This window comes from Perna viridis, chromosome 3 (genome assembly GCF_037379345.1).
Source record: "Perna viridis isolate PV_CMFRI_1.1 ecotype Kerala chromosome 3, ASM3737934v1, whole genome shotgun sequence".
Taxonomy (NCBI): domain Eukaryota; kingdom Metazoa; phylum Mollusca; class Bivalvia; order Mytilida; family Mytilidae; genus Perna; species Perna viridis.
This window is the reverse complement of record NC_142447.1, coordinates 18,721,783-18,747,944: the sequence shown is the minus strand read 5'-3', so window position 1 is coordinate 18,747,944 and position 26,162 is coordinate 18,721,783. Positions and strand designations below refer to the sequence as shown.

At 32.9% G+C, this 26,162-nt stretch overlaps 2 protein-coding genes, 1 long non-coding RNA gene and 1 pseudogene across 9 annotated transcripts; 1 reads left to right on the top strand and 3 right to left on the bottom strand.

Moving 5' to 3' along the window:
- Window positions 1-636: 636 nt before the first annotated feature.
- Window positions 637-3,305, bottom strand: LOC148621310 (purine nucleoside phosphorylase LACC1-like). 4 transcript variants are annotated; one of them, XM_088575487.1, is made up of 3 exons: window positions 3,207-3,305; window positions 2,650-2,700; window positions 637-2,168 (listed from the first exon to the last, which is right to left on the bottom strand). In XM_088575487.1, the coding sequence occupies exon 3, from the start codon at window positions 2,165-2,167 to the stop codon at window positions 998-1,000; it is 1,170 nt and encodes a 389-aa protein (XP_088431613.1). In that variant the 5' UTR covers window position 2,168; window positions 2,650-2,700; window positions 3,207-3,305; the 3' UTR covers window positions 637-997. The 4 variants fall into 4 exon arrangements, with proteins under 4 accessions (XP_088431613.1, XP_088431611.1, XP_088431612.1 ...); XM_088575485.1 differs by lacking the exon at window positions 3,207-3,305 and adding an exon at window positions 3,030-3,168; XM_088575486.1 differs by lacking the exon at window positions 3,207-3,305 and adding an exon at window positions 3,022-3,129.
- LOC148621309 (uncharacterized) lies at window positions 3,169-10,423 on the top strand. Its single transcript, XR_015921146.1, has 2 exons — window positions 3,169-3,300; window positions 8,227-10,423. It is a non-coding gene; the product is annotated as an uncharacterized LOC148621309 (long non-coding RNA).
- LOC148621307 (mucosa-associated lymphoid tissue lymphoma translocation protein 1-like) lies at window positions 5,825-25,417 on the bottom strand. Of its 3 annotated transcripts, XM_088575482.1 has the most exons (13): window positions 25,254-25,415; window positions 23,119-23,408; window positions 19,993-20,147; window positions 19,181-19,364; window positions 18,139-18,251; window positions 16,363-16,494; window positions 15,439-15,829; window positions 14,772-14,867; window positions 13,840-13,955; window positions 12,228-12,371; window positions 11,177-11,346; window positions 7,749-7,823; window positions 5,825-6,208 (listed from the first exon to the last, which is right to left on the bottom strand). In XM_088575482.1, the coding sequence occupies exons 2-13, from the start codon at window positions 23,292-23,294 to the stop codon at window positions 6,086-6,088; spliced, it is 1,875 nt and encodes a 624-aa protein (XP_088431608.1). In that variant the 5' UTR covers window positions 23,295-23,408; window positions 25,254-25,415; the 3' UTR covers window positions 5,825-6,085. The 3 variants fall into 3 exon arrangements, with proteins under 3 accessions (XP_088431608.1, XP_088431609.1, XP_088431610.1); XM_088575483.1 differs by lacking the exons at window positions 5,825-6,208; window positions 7,749-7,823 and adding an exon at window positions 9,004-9,145 and having other exon boundaries at window positions 25,254-25,417; XM_088575484.1 differs by lacking the exons at window positions 5,825-6,208; window positions 7,749-7,823 and adding an exon at window positions 9,090-9,231 and having other exon boundaries at window positions 25,254-25,417.
- On the bottom strand, window positions 21,068-22,375 carry LOC148621308 (uncharacterized; annotated as a pseudogene). The gene is made up of 3 exons (XR_015920806.1): window positions 22,372-22,375; window positions 21,973-22,005; window positions 21,068-21,750 (listed from the first exon to the last, which is right to left on the bottom strand). The product of XR_015920806.1 is annotated as an uncharacterized LOC148621308 (transcript).
- Window positions 25,418-26,162: the final 745 nt, after the last annotated feature.

Here is a 26,162-nt window from a genome sequence, read left to right as displayed (position 1 = left end):
CCACCCACTATTGATACATAACCTTGTGAGTCGGAGAAACGATGACGGTGAGGGCTTGAAGTAATCGAATTACCCCCATGTTCGCTTTTTAATACGACTTTGTGGACATTTTACACATCAGATTAAAGTAAAACACGTTTCTAATATCACTGATATAATAAACAACACATGATTTTTTCGCGTAGTTTCCCTTTAAACAGTTGAAATATTCCCATTTGGTTTTAATGTTCCTTACGTATTAACTTAAATATATTCATTTACTTATAAAATGATGTCAAGAGAAAATGGATAGCCTTCCTATTGTCAAAAATGTTGAAAATGTGTCGCTCCTCCAATCTTGAAAAAGATCGAATATTTTGTGGATAAAATTTATTCACGTGGGGTTAAAAACTAATAGACTAAAAGATAATATATATGCAAGTAAATTGCATGGTAATCTTGTTTTTGTTTTGTTTTGTTGTGTTTTTTTATCGATTTCTATGGTTGTTTTTGCTTTCGATTTTGCTTTTGTTACTTCTTTCCTTTGCATCGATATCTAATTGTATTGTCATCCATTTCAATTCAACCTGTATGTGTATTGAAACGATCCGTTGAATGGATATGACATGATATTTTGGTTAGTATTGCCTTCCTATCTATAATGTAACATTTATTTTCAGTGTTCAGACTATACATGTTAATTACAACTTCCTCCATGAGAAGAGACCCGATATTTTAGTACTGCTTTCGGAATGCTTGATTAAACCATGTGTTTGTTTCACAAGTACAAAGTCACTAAGTTGTTATAAAGGTTTGTCAACATATACATTGTTCAGACAGGCTTTCAACTGATTCCGGGTGGGATTTAACCGACAGCACTGTTTGTGGTTCTTTTGTCTCCGTATTTTCACTAATATAAGGCGAAGAAGGTTCAACAATGAAAATAATTTAAGCGAATAAAAATTTTAAAAAGTGTTAAAATCAATTATATTAATTTGAACCTACTGACTATGTTCAATTATTTGAATCCTATAAAACCAACTTGGTTTCCGAACGGTTTTCCATCACGCCTGTACGAGAAAAACAAGTCTGGGTTACACGAAGTACAAAATTTAACACTAGTGTCATCAATGTTACTTGGCAAGATACCATACGATTCAAGTAGCGTACGATTAGCTAGATGAAGATCTATAAAAGGTTTAGGTTTCCCTTCCTTCTTTACAACACACTCCTCTGATATCGGTTTAAATAATTCCGCTTCCTTTTCACCAAATTCAAGGCAGCAAATACCAATACTTGGTCCAAAAACTACCCTAATATTCTCTTTTTTAGAGTTAAACTCTTCTTCCATTTTCTTGATGATTTCGATGCATACTCTTGCTAGTGTTCCCTTCCAACCCGAGTGGCAAGCACCAAATGAATTGCCTTCTTCGTCTGCAAACAGCATAATACAGCAGTCAGCACCCGGAGCAGCAACTGTTACCCCATTTCGATTAGAAACTACTCCATCATATCCGTCTTCCGGTTCCGTCTTGCCAATAACGTAAACCGTATTTCCATGGACTGCCTTTGCACGCACAAATCCTTCCGGGTCAAAACCGGCGGACTCCGCTAATCGACGGATATTCTCCTTACCAATTAATTCTGAGTCACGTTTTGCGCTTGTGTGTACCATGTTCAAACTTGCTACACCAGGCACTGTGGATAGTCCACCTTTTCTGGTTGAAAACCCGTGGATGAATTTCTCACTTATTATATTGGACCGTAATATTTCAACACCTCCAGATTTTGTGTATGACCGCACAAATTTTTCAATATCAGGAAGATAGTTTTCATCCAACTTGGCATGTATATCTGATGAAGTCCAAATCTTCCATTGATAGGCTGATGTTAACAGCATCGAACAAGCAGTAAACCAAAAATCAGCAAAATTATGAGCACATACTAAAGTCAAGTCTGTATCCATCTTGCCGTCTACTTTCGTTTTACATTCAAAGAACCCATCGAGTTTGGATTTACATTCTAAGTAAATAGGATTTGCTTCGGAGAGGAGTGTAGTTCTATAATTTTCACTTTTAAGCACAAACAGTCGATCATCTTTTGTTATCTTTCCAAGTACTTCATGTACGTCAAGTTCATGCCGATCACAAGCATCCACTATGATGGTTTTGATTGCCTGTGACGCCATCCTGAAATTAGATTGGCAACCTTTTGAAAAAAATGTTTAATGAGGTTAAATTTTTAATTTGATTGAAACGTGTCCATTAATATTTGTATGGCGGAGCGATTTGATCATTGACAGATTCATATGGCAAAGTTTGTATGCCAGTAGATTTTGCAAATATGATAAAAGATGTCAAATTTTGTATTGGTGGTGCTGATGAAAATGAAAATTTTTCTGCCGTTAATGTACATTTGTTACCTTAATATCGACTGGCAATCATCACGCATTTTTAAACAAAACTAGACACAGTGTAAACTGCCGTTATCGACTGATGTTTCGTGTGACTTATTCAATATAGCGTTTTTTTTTTTGTTTTTTTTTTTGTTTTTTTTTCTTAATTATAACTCTTGTGTTATAACATTGCACATGGTGACAGTATTAACTCTAAGAAATGTCAATTCTGTACAAATGTTTCGATCCCATCTTATATACATGTATATACATACTATTTTAGAAGTTTACACTAGTCACTGTATCGAGTAGGTGGTAATTGCAATCTAAATATAGGAACATATTTTTATTATTGTATTGATTTTTTTTAATCATGACTGACTCTTGATTTTTAAAAGTTTTCACAATCTAAAACTGGAATCAATTTTGTTATGAGCTAAATCAAACGATCATCATTCGATCAAAAACGAAAATTAAAAAAAAAACATGGATATTTGTCCTGTTTACTGCATCAATACACGTCTTGTTTCAAATATCAGTCGAATTTCGTCAAAAGCAAATTAAACTGCACATTGATGTAAAGCAAAAGGCATAAAATCATTACAGAGCAATATCGGATTTCAATAAATTTAACGAAAATAATATACCTGCTTACCTGTGATAAAAAGGTGAGAATATTAAAGGAGGAAGTAAAATCCCAATACAACAAATTCTGCAAACTTCCGGGTTTAATAATTATGTGTCACTACACTGGTATTCAGTTAAGCATGATACAAATTTTAAAAGCTTTCCTCATTTGAACTAATTATAATTTGTTATCCGAAAATGTTACCTCACTGAAAATTAAGCTGATGTACTTAACATATCCCTGGTTCACATGACACAAACAAGTATCCAATGGTGACTTCATCATGCGTCACCCTGAGGTAAGTTTATTAAGGAGAAAATTATGAATCGGACACGTGTGTAAATGTAATAATGTAGCAACCATCTCACAATTCTAAAAATACCAACCTCACGTTTTACATATAAAAAGTTAATAACGTATAAAATCAATTTGTTCAATAACACTTTATCATCACACGCACAATAAGTTTGGGTTTTTTTTCGTAAATACAAGCGTGACACAGACCGGTATTGTCCAAAAAGCAAATTTGAACATGCATACGTTTTGTCTTGAACGTGTTTGCATTGTCTAGAAAACTCCATTTATTGTTATCAATAATTAAATTATACACATGTTGCTAAATATCCATTAACATATGTTACTAAATATCTACTGATACCAATAAATGGGAATTAACTCCACAATGGCCTACCATAACCATAAGTCATATACATATTACAATGCTTCTTTCTTGAAGGTTTGCTTGCATGTGTTTAACTTGCCCATTTCACTTTATGTAGGTTAGCTTGGTAAAATTTGTTGCTCTAATTCTGGACTCTCAGTTTTTTCTAGATTAACAAAAACCAACAATTCGGTATCTGTAAGTTATATGGATGGCTCAATTTTTGAAATGGTTGGGGCCATGACTCCAAATGAAATATGAGCCTTCCTTTAGTAGTTATGATATAAATTTCATAAAAAAAAATCATAACATTTGATCAACCATAACTAAAGTCATCGCAAGAAAACCAAGTGAATACGGACGACGACGACACGGACATCGCTGTCAGCACCATTGATACCAATATACATGTACGATCGCATTTTTTACTTTGACACTATTACTAATATATTAAATATATACATATACATCGGCAGATTCCGGGTCATGGACATGCTTCATTTCCAATTCCTTAAAAAAGCCTGTCAGTTACTCTTCCTTAGGACCAACTTAGTAGTGTGTGATTTGCTAAGAATTTACATCTATAAGGTCTTTGTTTTCACATTCATCCTAGTTAAAACAGTTCTCTAGCAAAAGAGAATAAAACTGCATAATGTAAAAATTTCTGTTACAGTCATGTACACAACAGAAAACATTCGAAATTCTTATAATTACAATACCGGTATACGAAGGACTTTAAGGCTAAATCCATCGATACTGGCTCACAGCTAACGCTTCAAAATCAATATTTCAACTGAATCTTGCAATGTATCAAACAATTTCATCAACTTCTAAATAGTTATATACATTTGTAGCCTGAAAAATGTTTCCTTGTAAATATTAGAAGCAACGATGTTTTGGCTTTATAATGCACGAAATGACGGATATACGGAAAATGCTATCATTTTCAACTTGTTATAGTGTTATTTAACTACTACACCAAAAACATTCAACAGATAGATGTTGTTGATATATTTAAATCCTCCCTATTATTGTCCGGAAACATAACACTATTACTACATTTTAATTTTCCGCTAATAAATGATGATAAATAATAGTATTTGCCTAACATTTTAAGTAGGTAATAAAATAATCACTATTTTGTGACAATGAAGGATCATATGAAGGATCATACCAAAATTACCGAACTGAAAAAAGTCTATGCAGCAGTGAAAAGGAATAGTCAGTTAAAATTTTTAAAATGAAAGTGAATAGCAAATGGCAAAATCAGGATATAAACTGGAAATTTGGCAATCATCGAAATCATCCTGACTTAGCATAGGCATTTCTAATATGAAAGGTGGGTAAAACCAGGTTTTATAGGGCGCTAAACCTTCCTGCTTCCATTACTGTTCATTATTTCCGGTATATTTCAACATAAACGGGTAGCATGAAATTGCCGCCAGTCAAATTAGTAAAACAAGTAGTCAAAAATGTATAGAAGATATGAACAATAAATAGGTGAAAATAAAAAGAAAAAGATTCAATTGAAATTAAGTAAGTCCAAAACACGAACTCCAAAATAAGTCTTGAACTTTGTGGGGAAGACACATCAAGTTCAAGATGAAAATAGTAATGTGTATGCAAGTATAAACTACAGAAAATCACTTTAAGCTAGAACATAATACAAGGATAAAAACAGGACAGGAAAAACAGACACACACAACAAAATATGAAATCACCACATAAACACGTGGAAAAAACAAATGTTGATGAACAACTCGGACTCCACTAAAAGATGGGAACATGGACCAAGTGCATCATTAGTGTATGCATCCTCTGCTTTTCTAGAAATAGTTTACAACCTTTTTTTGTTTTTTTTTATTCATTGTCCATGCACTTGACAAAATGTCATCTGTATCCAATGCAATATCGTTGCCTATATTGAATCACTACAATTCATTCAGTTAACATGAATAAAAACATATGTAGACTGAACTTTTAAGAAAATTTAAAAATATTCAATACCAAACTTTTGCATGCACATGATCGCACCGCATATAACAGCACGGAATTCCCTTTTAAAAAGATACCAAAATGAATAAACTTAAGAATATGTCGGTTTTAAAAATCAGGAAACAAAAGGGGATTAAAAATAAGTTTACTAAAAAAAAATCCATCATCAACAGCAGAAATTTTATTTTCTATTTTAAGGCAAGAATATAAGTACAATGAATTAATACACAGTAAATTATGAAATCAGTTTTGGTCTTGTTCAGATGATACTAGTTCACATATACCAAATATATGTGGGTGTGTTCTATAAATTTACTGCCTGATCTTTAAACCTTGATTGTCGGTGCACTGCTTTTCCTTTAGTATGGTATTTCAAGAAACAATGTGAATGTTTGAATGCACATATAATGAAAAAAGTTGATAACTGTCACAGTCTGTTTTTCCAAAAGTTTACATCGACAGCAGCTATAAGAGGCCTATGCAAATTTATTTCTTCCAATAACACTTCTAACTTGTCATCCCGCAGACACAACTTTACGATGAGGTCCTCCTAGGAAAAAATATAGCTATGAATTTAAGTAGTTTTGGTAATTATACATTAAATCAATCGTAAGCAAAACAATTTTTTATTGTAAAACATATTTAAAAAGCAGTATATACATAAATCAGGCGGGCGGTGATTCATGCATGTCAAAAATACACCAAATTCATTTTTATTTATATTCCGAAACCTTTGCAGACCACGTAAAACCATTCCAAGTTTGTCACTCGGTCGTTGTACTTATGAAATAAAAAATATATAGATTGTGTATAAATTTGCTCTTTGCAAGAGTTATTGTTCCCAATATGGTTGATTTAAGAGGGAGATGAATGTATTGACCTCTAAACAATACAGATCTAAATACAGAAAGGGCAAATCTATTATAAAAATAGCGCCTATTAAGTCCGAAAGACACCGTTTGGTGGGTGGGATTTTTCTACAACAAATACTACATATATTTTCGGTCTATCTTAAATAACCTCGATGCCCGTGGTGCACGCTTGAAAAATAACCTGCTATGCAGGTTATTCAGTGTGCACCAAGGGATTGAGGTAATTTCGTCAGACCGAAAAAACATAAGTCATATCTTAATGGAAGAAACATGATTACCACATACTTAAGATTTAATTTCTTTCATAAATTGGATTAGTAAATAAGATTAGTATGATTTTTTTTCAAAACTTTCTTCTCTATATACCTTAATCTCCCTGAAACAAAACTGTATGAAATTTCTTATTCGTTTGTTATTTTCTAATAGATGAATAGGTGTCTTTTTCAATGGATTTATACTTTACAACATACAGCTGCGATATCAAAGCTGGTCAAAAGTAAGATAGTGTATAGCAAGCGTCTCGATATTTTATAGATAAATTAGCTCTTTTTACATTGCCTTATTTGGAAACGGTATTTCCTTATAAGATCAATATGATAGATAAGTCAATCTCTTTTGATTTCCGTCTTTCGTTAACGTTATAGCTTTTTTCTTCCGTGTACTACTGTAATTCAAATATCTCATTTACATCGATAATTTAAAATATTAAAAATAGAAGATTATTTGCCTAGTGCCTTTCTTTCTTCCTTTACATGTTGAAACCAAAACTCAAACAACACTCATAAGACAATTAATGTATGTCTTTGAATTTCATGTTATTCTTAAAGGAGGTACATCTAGTGTACGGGACATAACTATTGAAATCAGTGATATGTTGGCATCATATTCAATTTCATCAAAGCCTATCAAGCTTTCATTTGAAATAGAATGAAATAAATCAGTTATTTTGATAGAATGAAATAAATGAGTTACTTTGATACTTAGATGAGATGGATGTAAAATGATTTATACAAACGTTCAAATCATTTGTAAGAGTTATGTCCCTTACACTGGCCTTCCTCATTAAATATGTTTGGGACGGTGGGAAGTAATTCATCTTGCACTCAACTTATGCTGGGATTTTAAGAATACAGTAGGTTAAATATATTTTTAAACGGCGATCTCGAATTCCAACATTGATATAAATTTATCGTATAACATATATATATATATAGTTACCTCCAACTTCTGGATGTCCATGACCTCAAACTCGTGACTGTTATGGTATTTTTTGTAGTTTAAAATTTTAACGTTCTGAAAAAAAAATAAACAACAAAGATAGAAGTTATACACAGGCAAATGTGCCACACATGAGAATCGTATGGTTTGCATCATATGATTGTCATATAAATCGAGCACCATATGATAATCATGTGTTTCGATTTACATATGATAATCGCATGATTATCATAATTATGATAATCATGGCAGTTATATGCTTTCAAGCCAAAATTAACATGATTATATGAATCAAGCATGTTGCATCTTATGATTATCGTACGTGGCACATTTGCCTATGTAGCTATAAATGTTATCCAAGACCTAGTTAAAATGCAAATAAAATATGTGCTTAACTTACTTACTAGCACAGTATTTTAAGGATGCTCCATTAAGAAATTTCAAAATACATGTTATTCACAATTGTTTTCTTTTGTAGCACTGTCTTGGTTAAAAAAATCAAAAGGATGTCTTCTACATATAATTGCGAGATGACAGATATAAATTTAATGAAAAAACCCTTACCAAACTCCATTCGTTTAAACCTTAGATGATAGACGATGAGCTAGGGAGAGCTAAAAGGATTTAGAAATCCCTCTAAAGTAATTAAATCAATCGTGTACAATGTATATGGTGTTTTTAAAACATATGCTTCTGGATTATGTCACTTTTGAAATGAAGTTGAATTATTTCTACATAATATTAAATGCACAAACTTGATCTGTATGCTAAGTTTACTTAGTTCATAATTTGATTATAGGAAATTTAATTTATTAAATTAGAGTTTATACTTGTCATAGGATCTAATCTATCTATTTTGATAATTGTGACCTTTTGTTTTTACATAAGTAAGGTCATTAAAAGGACTAGCCAATGAAATTTAAGGAAATTAATGAGTATTAGTTTCAGTCAAGTATGCCAGAGTTCAACAAATTAATTTAGTTACTGTTTTTATGGACCCGCCCACCACCCCTGCAACACCTTTTTATTGGGCTACTCATACTTGTATTTGGCAGTCTGGCCTGTATAATTTCAAGAAATTATTTTCCCCCAATTCAGGTATACATCATACTAATATTTCATTATCATTGTTTATTGATTGGGTTTTTTTGCATAACTAGGAATATAATATGAGTTAAGAGTAATGTAGGGTTTTTTGGTGTAAGAGCCAGAACATATATAACTGTGACTGCCTTTATCACAACAGGTTGGAATCTTCCGCCTCAGGCTGGATTCTGCCGCCTGTGTTCAGTATAATCAGTCTCTAGGCTGGAGTCTACCGACTACAATCAATTTCAAATTCATATCATCGGGCCGGTTTCAACCGCCCATTGCGCTGCAAGGCTGGATTCTGCCGCCTAAAAGTTAGACACCATATTAGGGTTTTAAGTCAGATCCGTTCTTCCATACTTTCCACTTTAGCTTGTCAGGTTCGTTCACAAGCCTATAGTAAATATATGTTTTGTTGTTCAATAGTTAGGTATAGTTCAATGATCATAGTAGAACTATACATGTAATTATCATAGTCCATGGTGTAGTATGAGTAGCCCCCAAGAAGCCAAATTAAGTTTGATACAGCAAGGTATTTAGCAAGTTATGTAATGTACAGTAATTGTTTGGTATATGTTATGAATCAGTTTATTATGTACAATGTATGTTTTAAGTTGGAGTGTTGATTATACAATGTTAGAATTTTTAGGTATTAATAAATGTCTTATACTGTATGTGTATTCAATATTACTATGAAAGACATACTCAACATGTTTAAGAGAACTGGGGAAGTTTCCATGAAACAACAATAGATACATTAGAACAAGAAGTCCTGTTGAGGCCCATTGTACATGTACTAGATGCTAAGTAAGCCCTGATGCTTTGGGTCAGGTTAATTTCTGGCTCTTTTCACGTAAGGTGAAAGGATGGGATATATATATACCTCATTCTTGATATGACTAGGTATAAAGTACTACTAAGGGGGATTTTAACGTCCTTGACTAGTCTAAAGAGTCTCGCACGGACGGATTATGTTGTTTTATCTTGGTTTCATATTCTTCTTTGCTTTATTTTATACGACCCTTTCCGACATGTATTTCATCTATTTCTATATTACGTTTCATGTTTAGTGGTGTCCGAGTTGCTCATTTACTTTTGTTACTTTGAATGTATTATTTTGGTTATTTTATGTTCTTTGTTGTGTATGTCTGTTTCCATGCCTGGTCTTTGTCCCTGGATTACATTCTTTTAATTTCCACTAGAACCTGGGTCCCCTTGATTACTCTTTCATCATGATACATAGTCAAAAATTATGAAACGCATTTCTATACTTTCCGTATAAGTTATCTTATAACATTGCATTAAAATTTCTTTTTTATTATATTCTAATCGACAAATCAACACAAAGTTTTCTGTTTTGTTTCTGTTTTTGTTTTCTGTTTTTGGTTTTATTTGTGTGTGTTTTTTTTCTATTTATTTATTTTTATTTTTTGGAGGGGGTCTAAATTGTACACTTCTTTGCTGGTATGACAAACTGATCATTAAAACCTATGATTTTTCAACATTTTATACTTTTAAGCCGTTGTTACTGAAAAACGATATATCTGCATACAGATATGTAGTTCTTTGTAGACATTCTTAATATACCGAAGATATTTTCAACATGCTGGAATTTCTTATCGACAACATACTTGTTCAGTGTGGAGGACGCGTTTTTCAACCAACGGTCGGCATTCCAATGGAAACAAATTGTGCTCATCTACTCGCTGACCTATTCCTTCATTCTTTTGAGCCGACTTTATAACTGTTCTTATCCAAAGCAAGAAATGTCGTTTAGCCAGATCCACTGATCTCTGTTTCCGCTATTTAGTTGACGTATTATCGTTTAACAACCATAGTCTCGGGTATTTTATACATCTCATCAACCCCAAAGAACTTGAGATAAAGGATAAAACGGACACTGTGAAGTCAGTCTCATATTTTGACCTACACTTAAAAATCAATGGTAAAGGAAAGCTATTGATCGAAAGAATCTTGGTTCCCTTTATTACTCTTCCTCTCCATAGAAACCTTTTTCGGCAGATGCTAGGTACTACACTTTGGCATCAAACTGTTTTGATTTCTGACCTTACGAATATAAGCGAAAATTGCATAGCCAAATTGAGCTTCATACAAAGATACATTACAGAAACAGAAAATTACAGGACATTGAATGTAAAACTTAGCTTCTACGCATTTGATATTGACTCCCGCTTATAATTTGACAAATTTATTCATTTCGAGTCTAGAAATGTCGTTTTACATTGTATACACTGTGAGATTGATTTTTTTTTCAAATTAATGTGTTCTGTTGATGAGAAAACCTCGGGGTACATGCACTAAGGATAAAACCAACTTACGCAAACTGGTTTCGCAGAAGGAACCAAACCAGTGAGGTCAATGTCATTTAACTCCTTCATTTTGCCTATTATAAGCCGCATATACATTGAGTTCAATGTTTTTGGTTCAAACTCAACCCGCATTTTCAAATTTGCACTAGGTACAAAGAAATCTCTTGATGGTGGTGGCTCTTGAAAAAAAAGGAAAATAAGTTTAAATATTCATATATTAGAGATATTGATGCGGACGTAAATAGAAATATCCAACACGCAGATTGTTAAGGAATGACCTTTTCGGGTCTATGAAGAAATAACCTCAATCACATGGTGAATTCTAAATAAACTGTGTAGTAGGTTTTTTTTTCAAGTGTGCACCACGGGCATTGATGTTATTTCAAATAGACCGAAAACATATAACAGTCATTCATTATAATTTAATTTTAATATCAAAATTCAACGAGTAAATCATATAAAAAAAGTAGTTCATGTCACAGTCACATTACAAAATTTGGTTTAAGGGATGATGGACAAATTTTTAATCTAATCAGAAAGCATGTTACTTCTGATAAAAAATTATGATAAAATATCTCGAGGAAACTTTTACGACAAAACATACAAAAATCAAAAATACTATTTACATTACCAACTCCTAACGGGTATCGAATGAGATGAAAAAAGAAAAAAATTGAAAACTCTCAATTCTATGTATTTCACTTTAATTTACGTGTTTATTAAATTATCATTATTATCATAATTACTTTGTTTGTAACATAGGTGAGTCTTAACTTTATATGGATTGTTTTGTTAAAGAATAAGGTATTTGCATAGCAGAATATTCCTATTGAATTCGTCATAAAAAATGAACGAAAACAACCAGCCAATCAAAATCGACGTAACAATCAATTTGGAATTATTACAAGACAAGATTTAGACAGGACAAGATTTTATATATAAACCGCAGACAATCAGGTGTACAAGAGGACACAACAATAATGTTTGAAAAATATTACTTATACATAACTATTTGAATAATTATTCTTTACGCACTCAATGTGATAATGTTTGCACTTACCAAACACACACCGCCATTTATTGAAAATATCTGACAACAGTTCACCGCCACTGACTGGATCTCTAAATGATCGCTTTTCATTTAAGGTTGATGTAAATTGAGGAATTTGTTCGATGTCATGTTGGTTCATTTCAATCCTCATATCTGAAGAGAAGGAAATAACTCTGTTTTAGGATCGTTTTAGTAAATCCCAGGCTGATGGGTGTCACTGACAAAAACTAACCAATCAAAATGATTTGATTATGAGGGGAAATACAATTTCAAAATTGTTGAAATAGTTATACATGTATATGAAATATTGCAAAATATTATTTCATATTGTTTAAAACATATGTTTAGGAGCGATATAGATGTATATGCTAAGTGCCTATAAAACATAGATACAAATATTTTCCATATATTAATTAAAACCGTATTCTTTTCATACACTACGTGTATTTACATAATGAAATGCAAGAGTTCATTCGTTTGTCCTGAACATGTTTTTCATATCTTTTTCATGATGGTCCAAAAACTTTAAAAAAAAGCATGTGATGTTCAGGTTTGTTCCACAAAACGTATGTTGCAAATACTTTTTAGTCAGAAAAATGATGAGGAAGAGTAATCAAGGGAACTATGATTCTAGCGGTAATCAAAAGAAAGTAATCCATGGACATATACAAGACCAGATATGGAAAACAGACATACACAACAAAGAACATAAAGTAACTAAAATGATAAATACAAAGTAACAAAAGTAAATGAGCAACTCGGACTCCACCAAAAACTTGGAGCATGGACCACGTGTACTAGTAGAGTAAGCGTCCTTTGCTTTTCTAGAAATACCCGCCGAGTTGCTCATAATAAAACAATTCCTCGGTAAACGAAAGAGGAAAAGAAAACTATGGCACGTTGAACAAAGCAGATTTCCTGGAGCAGATGGATACGCCGTAACGATCCACGAGTTAATTATATCGACCATAAAATTTCTGTAGTGATGACTTTAATCTTGTAGCAACATAACACTGTTCCAGAAGCCTAATTTTCTACTATATATGTTCCAACAACGTTTTCTTTTTCTATTATTGTTTTGATATGGTAAGGGAGATTACTGCTTTCCAATCTTACACCGATCAAAAACCGGAAAAGTTACATGTTATATACGGGAAAATATATTTTTTTCGTAAACGTTTTTGCAATTTTAAGAAATCAGTTATATTGTCAGAGATCACCAAAAGGGGTTCAACAAGTGTAAACACACCTTTAAGGAGGTAGACCTAGGGTAAGGGACACAACTTTTAAAAATCATTGGAACGTTTGTATTTAGCATTTTACATCAATCTTATGTAAGCATCTAATTAACTTGAATTCATTTTATTCTGCTTCAAACCAAAGCTTGAGAGGCTTTTGTGAAATGAATGTAATACAAATATATCACTGATTTCATGAGTTATGTCCCTTACCCTAGGTCTACCTCCTTTAGCTCTGAAAGGCCCTTCAAGAAAAATAATATAAAATTCATATTACAGAACGTTGATGCTCAAAACATTAACGACGTTGTCCACGCTTTCGGTAGTTTCATTTCATCACCACGTAGTTAATTTTTTGGAGACGGAGTCATCTAAGATATTACCTGACAAAACTTCTTTCATTACATCAATAACGTCACTTTGCTGTTGAATTCTTCGGTTGAAATATTTGACAAGTAGACCATGTTGTTTATCTTGATAAGCTGACATCCCTTTACTCCTAAAACAAAAAAAAACAAATAGGGAACTATTTTTTCACTGAATGGGTCTACATTTATCATTCCGTGTCTCAAAGTGATACTATTTTAGGAATAAAAACTACAATTCTAATCTTGCCATTTGTACAAAATATCTTTCACATTTCCCTATTGATATGGGACATTTCTCAGTTCTAACTTGATATTTCTCAACTCCAAGTTGACATTTCACACTTCCAAAATGATATTTCGCTGTTTGCAGTAATTGGAATTGCCAAATATGAACTTGGAAGTGAGAAATGTCAAGCTGGAACTAAGAATCAAGATATGTAATAGAAGTCATGGCACAACCGGTTTTTCGTAGAATAAACCTACAATTCTAATCTTGCCATTTGAATATATTTAATGCATATGGACGTTCATTTTATACACTTTTCCTAAGTTGAAAGTTACTTCATGGTTGTCATATATTACAATTTTTGACTCTATTTATATTTTTTTCATATCATAAACTTGTGAAATGATAATAAACGTCGGTGGGGTACATGTTTTGCATATCAAAAGCCACTTTACATAACGAAAGGTATGATTATAAAGAGTTTATCAAAGAAATAGAAGTATCTCTATATAAAACAAAACATGCATATTATGATAACATTCCATGATAGTGAAGTGTATCTGTGCAGCTAAATGCAGATACATTGACTGACGGATAGATGGTCAGAAACTAAAACAATATTCATATTTGGCAATTAAATACATACAATTTCCTATGGCTTTGCAAATAAGGCGAAATAAAAACAAAATAAAACAGTTACCGTTTTATGTGTAGCACTTACGTTGAGTATAATACTACTGTGTTCCCATGTTTCCTAAGTTGTGAATCTTCAGTGAATTTTGCCTTGTCTTCTTGTTTGTGTCTTTTCGACAAATATCTGAAAAAGTAATCATTGTATTTTTTCTTGAATGTTTCCTGTCTGTTATAGTAATATAATGCGTGAAAATGTAATTTGTTAGAAGGCAAAATAATGTTGTTATATCATAAAGCCTGGTGTGAAGTAAACATCAAAATGGCTGAATAGTTGTTAAGTTCGGTAGAACACTTACAGGATAATTTATTGGAAAGGGTGAATAGCCAAAATATGTTCAAGAGTGCCGAAGAACTTGTTAAGTCTTCAAGCTTTTCGATGACGAGTAATTATATTTTAGTTATTCTCGATAACCGATTGTTTACCCTATTTATTATATAAGTTTTCTGTATAATTAGATTTTGTAATCGGCGTATTAATATTTGCGTTGTGACGTTTTGGCGGGAGATTTAGCCGAGAGTGAAAGTACCTAATTCATTTCACAGTATGAATTGTCGATTATAGACTGTCCAAAAATATTTTACATATTTTGTGTGGTTTAGACTCATTGTCTCTTTCAAACTGTCCATTATATCTTTTAACTAAAAGGTTACAACTTTATATAAAACTATCTTTAAAATTATATAAAATATTTCACCTTTTTCTACATGTGTCAAGAGCCATCACAATTAAAGCTGATTTAGTCTTGTATTGCAGATCATCTAGTAGATCGTCAGCGCAGACGCAGTCAACACTTCCATATCCTGACACTGTATCAGATGGTACTAGGTAGCATTTCCTGGCTTCCTCAAATCCATGTCCAAAATAGCAAAACATAACGTAAACACCAGTTCCAATGGAGTTTATAAAGGTTGTTAGAATTGAAATCGCTTCGTAGATCTCAGATTTTGACAAGTTAATGAAGGAAAATACCTTAAAGTCGAGATTTTCCAATGTTGTCGTCATCAACTTAACGTCTGCTTCTGGGACTCCGTGTAATGGTTCTTCTGGGTGATCATTTCCAATAAGTATTGCTACCTTTGCTCTTGCTAAATACATGAAAACAGCATCTTTTTTATGTATGAAATATGTAACTGTAGCATATGCTAATAGAAAACACATTTTTTACCTTGGTACACAATTTTTTAAAATTTCAAAATTCAGGATGATTGTTATATATTTTTTTACCTACTTCAAGTGAGCACCACGGGCCTTGATGTTATTTAAAATAGACCGAAAAAAATATGACAGTTATAACTTCATGTAAGTTAATTATAATATAAAAAATCCAGGAGTAAATCATTAAAAAAGGCTAATGACGTCATAGTCATATTACAAAATTTGGTCTATGAGATGACGGACAAAATTTTTTATCCTATCAGAAAGCGTGTTACTTCTGAAATTTGCCTTCCAAAGTGATTTAATGGTTAATGTTTATATTTGTAAATAATTAACTGTCCATTGAGCGTGTTCCATTGACTTTTTTTAATTAAAGTTTATTATCTACAGGTATTTTGTGAATGCAAGTACCTGCCACTGTGCCCTTTATTCTATGTGTTTGAGAACGAGCCATAAACATTACCTACAAACTCCGGCTTTTGGTTTTCTTGTACTGAACAGATAGCTTTTGGCATTATATCAGTGCTCTCTGTATTCTCGACCGCCTGTCTCATACTCGACATATCAAAATTTGCTGCTGCGCTACACATTATAACTAGAGAAAAAAGATAGAATGTGTTTGATGGTTTGCTTGTTAATGATGCTAAGCATGGTAATGGCTAACCTTGCTGTCATGTTTTTAATGTAGAAACAATGTAAAATTGTTTTATCTAAGTACAGGTATTTGAAAGAATCATGCATATAAAAAACAATTAATGATCTGACAATATTATTCGGCTCACAGAAATTTCTCAACTAGTATTTGAAACGACCACTTCCGGTATTTGATATCTGCTTCAGTGGATATGTCAGAAATTTTCATTAGAATACTGGGTCTAAATGTATCAATCCAATATTTCGATTTTATCATGACAAGGTTACATTTACCCGACGGTCACTGAACGGCTTTGAAATTGTTAACATGTGTACAGTGAAAGTTTTTTAACCGTTTGTTCGGTTAAGGCATGTTTTCGGGTTAAGAAAATGTTTTTATTGACGTGAATGATTTTCATGACATAAACTAGAGGCTCAAGAGAGCCTGAATCGCTCACCTGTTTAACCATTTGCTTATTTCAAAAACTTGAGAAATGAGACGTACAGGCAAAGTCAAATCAACTGAATTGTCAAATGCAGGAAATGCTTTTAATAGCATTTTTATAACTGAACCAGAATTTTGCTAAAGGCAACAATTTTTTAATTATTTTCAAAAAAACTGTCTTCCGACCCCTATGTTCCACTTTTAGTACAGACAGCCATGCATATCTATTCACGAATTAAAAATCACAACAGTCATTTTGAGCACAACACACTAAAGAATTAATATGCTTATTTTCATTAAATGACCTTAAATGGTTTTAGAGAAGAAGATTTTCGAAGTTTTACATGTGAAAAAAAAACACAAAAACTGTTTCTGGGGCCGTAAATCTTACATCAGTCGACGAATCGGCTTGAAAATTTCAGCATAAGTCCGTCTCATGTTGCTGAACGATATTATCCTTGCAAGAATTTCGCTAGAGGCAACGGTTTTTGAGTTATTTGCAAAAACTGCCTTTTGACCCCCATTTCCTTTTTTTTTGGTAACGGCGGATCAAAAATCCCAACGGATATTTTGTGCATAACACCCTAAGAAACAATCAAGTCAAGTTTAAATTTTGTCGGTCTGGTAGTTTCGGAGGAAAAGATTTTTTAAAATTTGTCCACGACAACGACGGACGCAAAGTGATGCCATAAGCTCACAAGGTGAGCTAAAAAGGGAGATTTGGTATGATTGCAAATGAGGTCATCAACTAAATGACAAGCAACGGAGAATCAAAATTCTGCAGGTCACCAGACGGTCTTCAATGATGGATTAAACCATACTATAAACCAAGCTAAAAGGTTCCAAAATAAATGATATAAAACTATTACAGTACACGTAATAAAAGACGTAACTCGAACTAATCTATACAAAAAAACGTATAACTAATAACAATGAACATAACAAACAATGGCAATCACTGGACTTCAGATTTCTACATTTGTAGCTTAGGACAGGCACCTTAAGTATGCGGCGGGGTTGGGCATGTTTGTAATCGCTCAAGCCTCCCCTAACCTGGGATGTTTGGTTTACGAAGGTTACTACTTTACGTAGTTAACCATTTTATTCAGAATTTGGTGTAAACAGTTTTTACTGCAGTACATTTTAAATTTGCAACCATACCTGAATCCATTGGCCTGGGTGTAACATGAACGTGTGCTGTAGATGATGATTTGCCATGGCAACATTGATTTCCGTTAAAGATTCGACAACAGTAAAGCCCAGAGTCTGATTGCCTGATACAAATAATAAGCATTACTTGAAAGCATGACAAAAGAATGAGACAAGACAGTTAGGAATAGATCATTTTAACTTGTCATTTACAAACACAAGAATTCACAGAATAGAAAAATAAAATATGACGGAAGAGTACCCGGTATGTTTTTAACAAGCATTAAAAAGATTATATATAAAGAAAAACTAAGGGAAACAAGATTCTAGCGGAAATAAAAAGAATGTAAACCAGGGACAAAGACCAGACATGGAAACCAGACGCACGCAACAAAAAAACATAAAATAACCAAAATAATACGTACACAGCAACAAAAAAAATGAGCAACTCGGGTTCAACTAAAAACTGGCAGCATGGACCATGTGCATCGGTATAATTAGCGTCCTCTGTGCATTTCAATAAAATTGTAACTCAATGGTCCAGTATAATATGGAAAATCTTGTCTGTTTTCCATGATTCTGATGATGAAAATAGTCAAATCAAACTATCAAAATGGTGGGTTTTCTCATACCACGTTTCACCCACTGCCTGATTCTTACTACATGACACTTAAAGCAAAATGAAAATCCTTAGATAAAAAAAGTAATACTTTTAGTAATAGTGAGAATATTGTTTAAGTTCCCGAAGTACAAACAAATGCACTGCTGCACGATAAGGTGTCATGAATTTGTTTTGAAAAAAGTGAAGTAATCAGGCAAAATATTTTCACATAATTTCCATCGAAACCTCACATGAATTTATGTAATGGAGCAAATTAATTTTGTGAAGGAGTAACCACAAAAGGAACGTGAAATTCCTGCCTGCGCATTAAATTCGCATGACATTTTCGAACAGGTGCATTTTTTTTCTTTAATTCGTGTAAATTTCATATGAAGGTCGATTCACATGAATTTCAAGTGAACTATTTTTAGCATCAGTAATATACATACGTACCTGGTTGCTTCTATGATAAAGTTTTGTCCAGTCTCAGTTCGCAGCTTTGACCACTGTCCATCGACGGCCTTGAACCATTGGTAACGAGGATAGGGGAACCCCATTCCCTCGACCGCCAAAACCAGGGGATATCCTTCGTCTACAGTTACAGTCCTTTCCAAGTCGATTAAAATCTCTATAGGCTCTTAAATGTAAATATTTTACCATATAATTCTTCCTGCAGCATGTTCAATAATAAAAGAATTTAATATAGTCTTTTGTTTATCAATCATTGCTGAAAAATGCTTAGGCTGATTGTTTGTAAGTGAGTGTTATATCTAAGTTTGGACCGTTTACTTTAGAAATTTTAGCGTAAAACAAAAACCGTGTACTTTTTTTTCTTTCTTTCTTGTTTTGTTTTTGTCTGTGATTTTTTAAGCAGCATCATCAATCAGGTCTTCATAATGTGATAAAGAACTATTGATGGTAAATATCTATTCTTTGACTGAATGGATTATTTGAAGATTTGGTGGTAAATAAATGATGATGATGATGATGATGATGATGACGATGACGATGATGACGACGATGATGATGACGATGATGATGATGACGACGATGATGATGACGACGACGACGACGACGACGATGATGATGATGATGATGATGATGATGATGAATTAAAAGTCATGGTCAGATGACTAAGATCCAATTGGATACAATTTGTTTAAAATCTATGGAATGCTATTACATGAAAATATCATCATATAACATCATAACTTTTACTATGATTAAAAATAACATGTGAATAAAGGATAGAATTGAAAACCTACCATATTCTTTTATATCAATCAAAATGTTTTCTAATCTCAATCTGTCGAGGATAAAGACAAGTTCATGTATGACCATTCCAGATGACCCTAGGTCCCATAGCAGTTTTTGGGATATACTTCCTCTATGGTTTGATAAGATTGCAATATCTGTTAAACTGAAAGGCATATACTACGGATTAAAGTTTTGTTCCGTTTAAATGATGAATGCATTAATACATAGGCATAAAAATCAGGTCCGTAGCCAATGGATTATTTAAGTATAGATGAACCCTTCTATTCCTCTTGGTAGCGTTAAATGTTACAAACGAATTTTAATATTGTTTAAGCGCTGTCTAAATCGAGAACATTTTGTAAAAATATCCCCTCCATATTAAAAAATTAAACATTCTTTTCTGCGGGCCTGAAATGAATATAACTGTGGTTATTTGTAATGGCATTTTGTAGCATTTTAAAACTACCACCGGTTACACAGAGTGGGTGGAAACTAAAAGAAACAAGAGCATACTAATATTGGTTCGAGAAAATGTAATGTTTTTTAGATGTTCAATGCAAAATGAATTTAGTAGTTATGTTCGTCAGTTAGGTTTTGAAAAAGATACCTTTATCCATTACATAAATAAAGCATCTTATGAAAGAGCGAGTTTTTACATTGGAAGTTTAAAATCTGGTTCAATCATGACTAAAATCTCCTCCTCTAACCTAATCTCCGGTTTATTCTGGCTATTCCAACATTCTAAAATTTATAGGTAAAAATCATAAAATCCATGTAGGAATAGCCAGAACGGTTGTATAAACAAGGGATTAAGTCTGTGTGTATTGTAAAAACATAACTTTAATTGAAATTCTAAATGTGTTGGAATTACCTGTCCCATTTTTGCTGTATGTATGAAATTTCATTTTGGACCTGTAAAAGTTTCATGTGAAAATTCTTATGAATTTTAGACTTGCAAGTGTTTAGGTTTATTGTTTTATTAAATATTCAATATTCATGAGTCATTGATAATACACACTTAAGTGCATAAGTGCATAATATTCAAGCACTGATAACAGTGTAAATAAATGAAAAAGCAGTAAATAAAGTTAAAGTACTCATGATTTAGTTCAAAAGAATCATACAATAAATACATAAATAAAACATACAAAGCATAACAGTTCAATCACTAATCAAAAGTTCACAAGTCTAATCTAGATGCAAAAGATGAGAAGCAGCGTCAGCAAACTGGACTGGTGTGAGTTTCTGGTTCTGTAGACGAGTCTTTAGTGTTTTCAGTCTGGAGTCGATCTCTCGGTATTTGCGCTTCCTTGGGACACGTTTACAACCGGCTTGATACTGAAGCAAGGTGCAGGCATGGACGGCTTCTTCGTGCTTTCGTAGTTTCATCATGTTGAAGATGTTAGGATGCGAAGGTTTCACTAGTTTCTTTAGTTTCTCGTGCCAGCCCTCAAGATGGTTGGTAGTCCTTGGTCCCTCTGTTGCATGGTGGTTTCACAGGTCATGGTTTCCCTCTATCCAGTAACTGGTAACGTAGTCAGTAAAGGGAAGTGTTGGTATGTTGATGTCGGTGTCGTCGATGTCCTCTAGTGCATGGAACCAAACGTCTTCAACTGTGTCGGGTGGCAATAACGGCAGTACAGCAGCACGTCTTACTAGCGTACGGATGTCGTCGTTGTCCTTGTAGTGTACCTGCAAACCATGTTTCTGTGCGTTCCTCCAGATGCATTGGGTATAGTGAAAGAAGCAGCCTTTGATGTTGATTCCTAAAATAGACAAAAAACATACATTAAAGTTTATTGCTAGATAAATTTAAAGTCATAATAATTTACATTTATTAAAACATAATTATTAATACTCATATTGAAAAATTCAAATTATCTATATTAATGATTAATTTGTTTTTGCTTCAGTGCTCTCCGATACATTAGTTTTTTATGAATTCTGAAACATTGTATAGATATAACAAACGAGAAATTTTATCATACCTGGGAAAACTTGGGTTGCTGCATTTCTGATGGCTGCTTTGCAAAGAAAAAAGTGTGGTTGGTTGGAGTCTGATGTTGAAGTTATGGCAAGCGTTTTATAATCAATAATTGATTATGAATTGATTAATATTATATGAAGTTTCATAAACACATATCAATAATTTCCAAAGCTTGTATTTGAATATAATTGAATCAATCTCATGTATTGCTTACAAATTAATGTATATAAATATTTTTCAGAATCTGTTTTAAATGTATATAAAAAAAACTTATAAACTTTTAAAGATTTTTTTTTAAATTTGTTTATTAATTAACTGAATTTAATTTTCAGTCTCTATCTTTTTTCCAATATTTCAACATTTTAAGTCTATCTTTTATTTATTACCATTTCTCTATAACACATTATAATTTTGCTAATAAAATGTTTAAATCCAATGTTGAATCACAAATTTACCTGTAAAATTAATTAGGCAATAATTACAAAAACAAAAAAACTAGTAAAACAATATCCATTGTTCTCTGCATGTAGGAATATCCAGAATATATATTTTTAAAATGTTGGAATAGCCAGAAGACACCCCAATTTCCGCTTTTTGGTTGCCATGTACCACTCCACTACGTTTATTTTGCAAGGCATGGCAATTATTAAGTGCCAGTCTCTGTAAGAATCAGGCAGTGGGTGAAACATGGTATGAAAAACAACATCATTTTGATAGTGTAATTTATCTATTTGCGCCATCATAATCAAGAAAAACAGACAATATTTTCCATATCATGCTGGACCATTGAATTACAACTTCATTGAAATGCACAGAAAATGAATATTTCAAGTGCAGATAACTCTGTCAAAAACCTCATTTTTCTAAGATTCTATTGAAAAATTTCTGGAAAAGCCAGTGATGCAGAGATCAAATAATGGTCTTTTCAAATAGAGAAAGTATCCTCGAGTGTAATTACATTTTCAGATCTATGGGGTTTTGACATGCATGTTTATGATTTTTCCCATTCTGCTTGATTCTTACAACACTTAATTGCACTTAAAATCGCAAAAGCTCTATCTGTTTGGCGGATATTTACATTTTTAAATGCTCTCGACGGCAATGGTGTTTGAATGTGCAAACATATGGTTCAATTAATAGGACAAACCTTCTATTGTACCATGGCCTCAACTCAGATGCTATAGCTAGAAATGCTTCCCAATTACACGTTGCTGGGTTCCCATCCAGCGATTTGTATACTTTCATGGCAAATTTACATCTCATAGAGTTAATGTTCTTGTCCGGGTCCTCGCCCTTTAGTCTTCGGCAAGCCTCTAGATCCATGCTAATACCAGGGGTTCAGTTTATACACATATTTTAACCTTCCTGATAACATCTATACCTTTTTCCTTTCCATATTTAGTGTATTTCTGTCTGTCTCCAACGTAGCATCGCCGTCTATTTAACAGAAAATGACAAACGTAATATCTTTTTAATTTAAATAATTGAGGAAGACATCGCGAAGTGTTTGAAAGCGAGATTAAAAGTTCATAAACCGAAGGACAGAAAAAACAAAGAAAAACTAAGAAAGTGTAAAGACAGAAACAAATAGCAATGTACAGAAATACAGACACCAAATGAACAACCTGGCCACGGAACCGTTAACCTTGGAAAAACTCCAGCCTGAGAATACGCTCAGTATTTCTTACTTGATAAAATCTTAAGATTTATTTTGCTTAGATAAAGATGCGTAAAATGTTTCCGTCTATTTACTTCAGTTTTAAAACAACACTTGTATTTTTGTTTCCTAAACTTATCAACACATCAGCTCTTTTTTGTTGCTTTTTGCTATTGTTGAAATTGATGACGAATGGGGTTGTTTTTAGTATAAAATGTATTGAGGTAGTTTGTGGCTCAACATAGACATTTGATTACAGCTATTTTTATTATTGTTGTAGATATCGTCTTAAGTATATGTATATATGCATTATAAAAAATCGAAAATATTTTTTACAGATGTACGTATTTGAGTGTTTTTTGTAAATTCGATGTCCTAAGTCATGACATTTATTAAGTATATATGCAGAATATATGCAAATTAAAACAATTCACGAACGTCTTTATTGTTGTAATTTGTTCAGCATACACTACTTTTTAAAGGCAAATAAAAACTATACCTTACAACTTGGACTACGTAAATTTTCCCCCGTATTGAGGACTATTTTTGCCTTAAAATTAACACATAATAATATTAATAAAAATCGCTTAATTTACTCTTTCTTATAAATTAATATGTTTAACAGACACAATATTGAAACATCTTGAAAAGAAAAAAATATGGGATCACCAGTCTATTTACAGAGATATACAGAAAATTGTCAGACCACCCGACCCGTGCGAGTACGGGTGTCAAAAGAATAGGCCCGGAGCAGCACCAAGCTTGTCATAAAAGCCGACTAAATAGTACTCAGAACCCTGGCCGGGGGCTAGGTAACTCTGCTCACAGACCAACTGGTTTGTGTGCCACAGGTGGTGGAATGGGGTACCCCTGGCATGTTACATAATGGAGTTGTCAGGCCATAATAAGGGAAATCTGACCGCAAACCATACTGGTGCATCGTGTTGGGGAAAAATGCCACATTCCCCGCACGTTTTAGATCCCTTCTGTGGTATTCTATCGGAGTAGGAACCATTGGGCTCCGCCACAGGCGCTAAATTGCCCGACCCTACCTACCTCTCCCTATTTCCAGTGGCAATCGAAATTTGCTGTGGTACTTGTGTCCTATCCCATTATTCATTTCATCATCATTTCATGTTCATTTTATCATCCATTTCATGTTCATTGCCTGAATATAGCTGAAATATTGCTGCTCTGGCGTTAAACCCCAACAATCAATCAATCAATCAGTCGGACAATCCTCTTTTTTCTAAATTCGAATATATAGTCATAAAAAATCGATGTATTGAACTTAAAATTCAAACAAGGTCATTTCATTTGCATTTTCAAACCACGTAGCAAACCACAAAAATAGTTCGGCTACAAAATCAATAGCACTTGAAATATAGCTACATTTGTGATATTTGTCAATTGTCTTATAATGAAGTTATCTCCCCTTTTCGATGCTTATTCTTGTACTTTAGAAAACCTATATTCAAAAATAGAAGTTGTTCACAATGTGCCACATTACCATGATGAATTCACGTGGAATAGTTTTCAAATTCTCGGAAATGAGAAAAATGAGAAACTTTGAAATTCCACTAATCAGGGGAGAGACCCTAAAGTCAGCTTGGAAGTTAACATACCTTTGAATAGAGGATATCAAGTTTTGCAGATGTGTCCTTTTTCTTCTATCTTAATTCCACGTTTGTACAACACAGGATAACATTCATTCTGTTAAAATATTACGAAATACGATTTTCTCCTGAGAACCAGAAGTAATTTCGTATGACTTGGAAATTCCCATTACATTTCTGATAAAAATAATTTTAAATTGATGTGCTTACTTAGTCAGGTGTATTATTAGTGGCTTTATGTTAAATACTTTCACCGAATTAAGTGAGTAACTAAATGCCTGTGGAGGGATGGGTAGCCTTAAAACATGTCAGTCAAAACTGACCAGATTGGGTAGTTCCAATATGAAATGCCGACAAAACATATACCATGGTAAAATCTGTCGAAACTTAAATTTAGATGTTCCTAGGCTGGCGGAACATACTTAGTCTCCTAGAGCACCTGGTGTGACGACCGTTCTTTTTGGGGGGAGTTCATATTGATCTTATAACCACTGAAAAGCTTTTTGTGTCTATTTTATCAACATCTGTGAGTTATATTAATTGTTATTCTGTGTCAATCTCAGATATGTGAAGATCAATTCCTCGTATCTGTTTTACTGGCCATGGCAGGGTGAATCTGACCCAGTCATGCTTGCTGGAGGTTTCAATTTTCTTTGTTTTTACTCTAAAAGATGGATTTTTATTTTCTCTGTCTGTTTTATTTTTTTCTTTCATTTTCAATGTAGCATATGAATAATGTTTATGAATATAGGCAATAATTTTTCTGTAATTTGTAAATATTCTAAAATTCGGGAAGCATTGAGAAAAAAAATGATTAGATTAATTTTAATCTATCATACACCAAAAAACTCATTCCTTTCCTTTGTAAAAACTACTAAGCATGCGTTTTGTACAAACAAATTATAAATCATCAGTGAA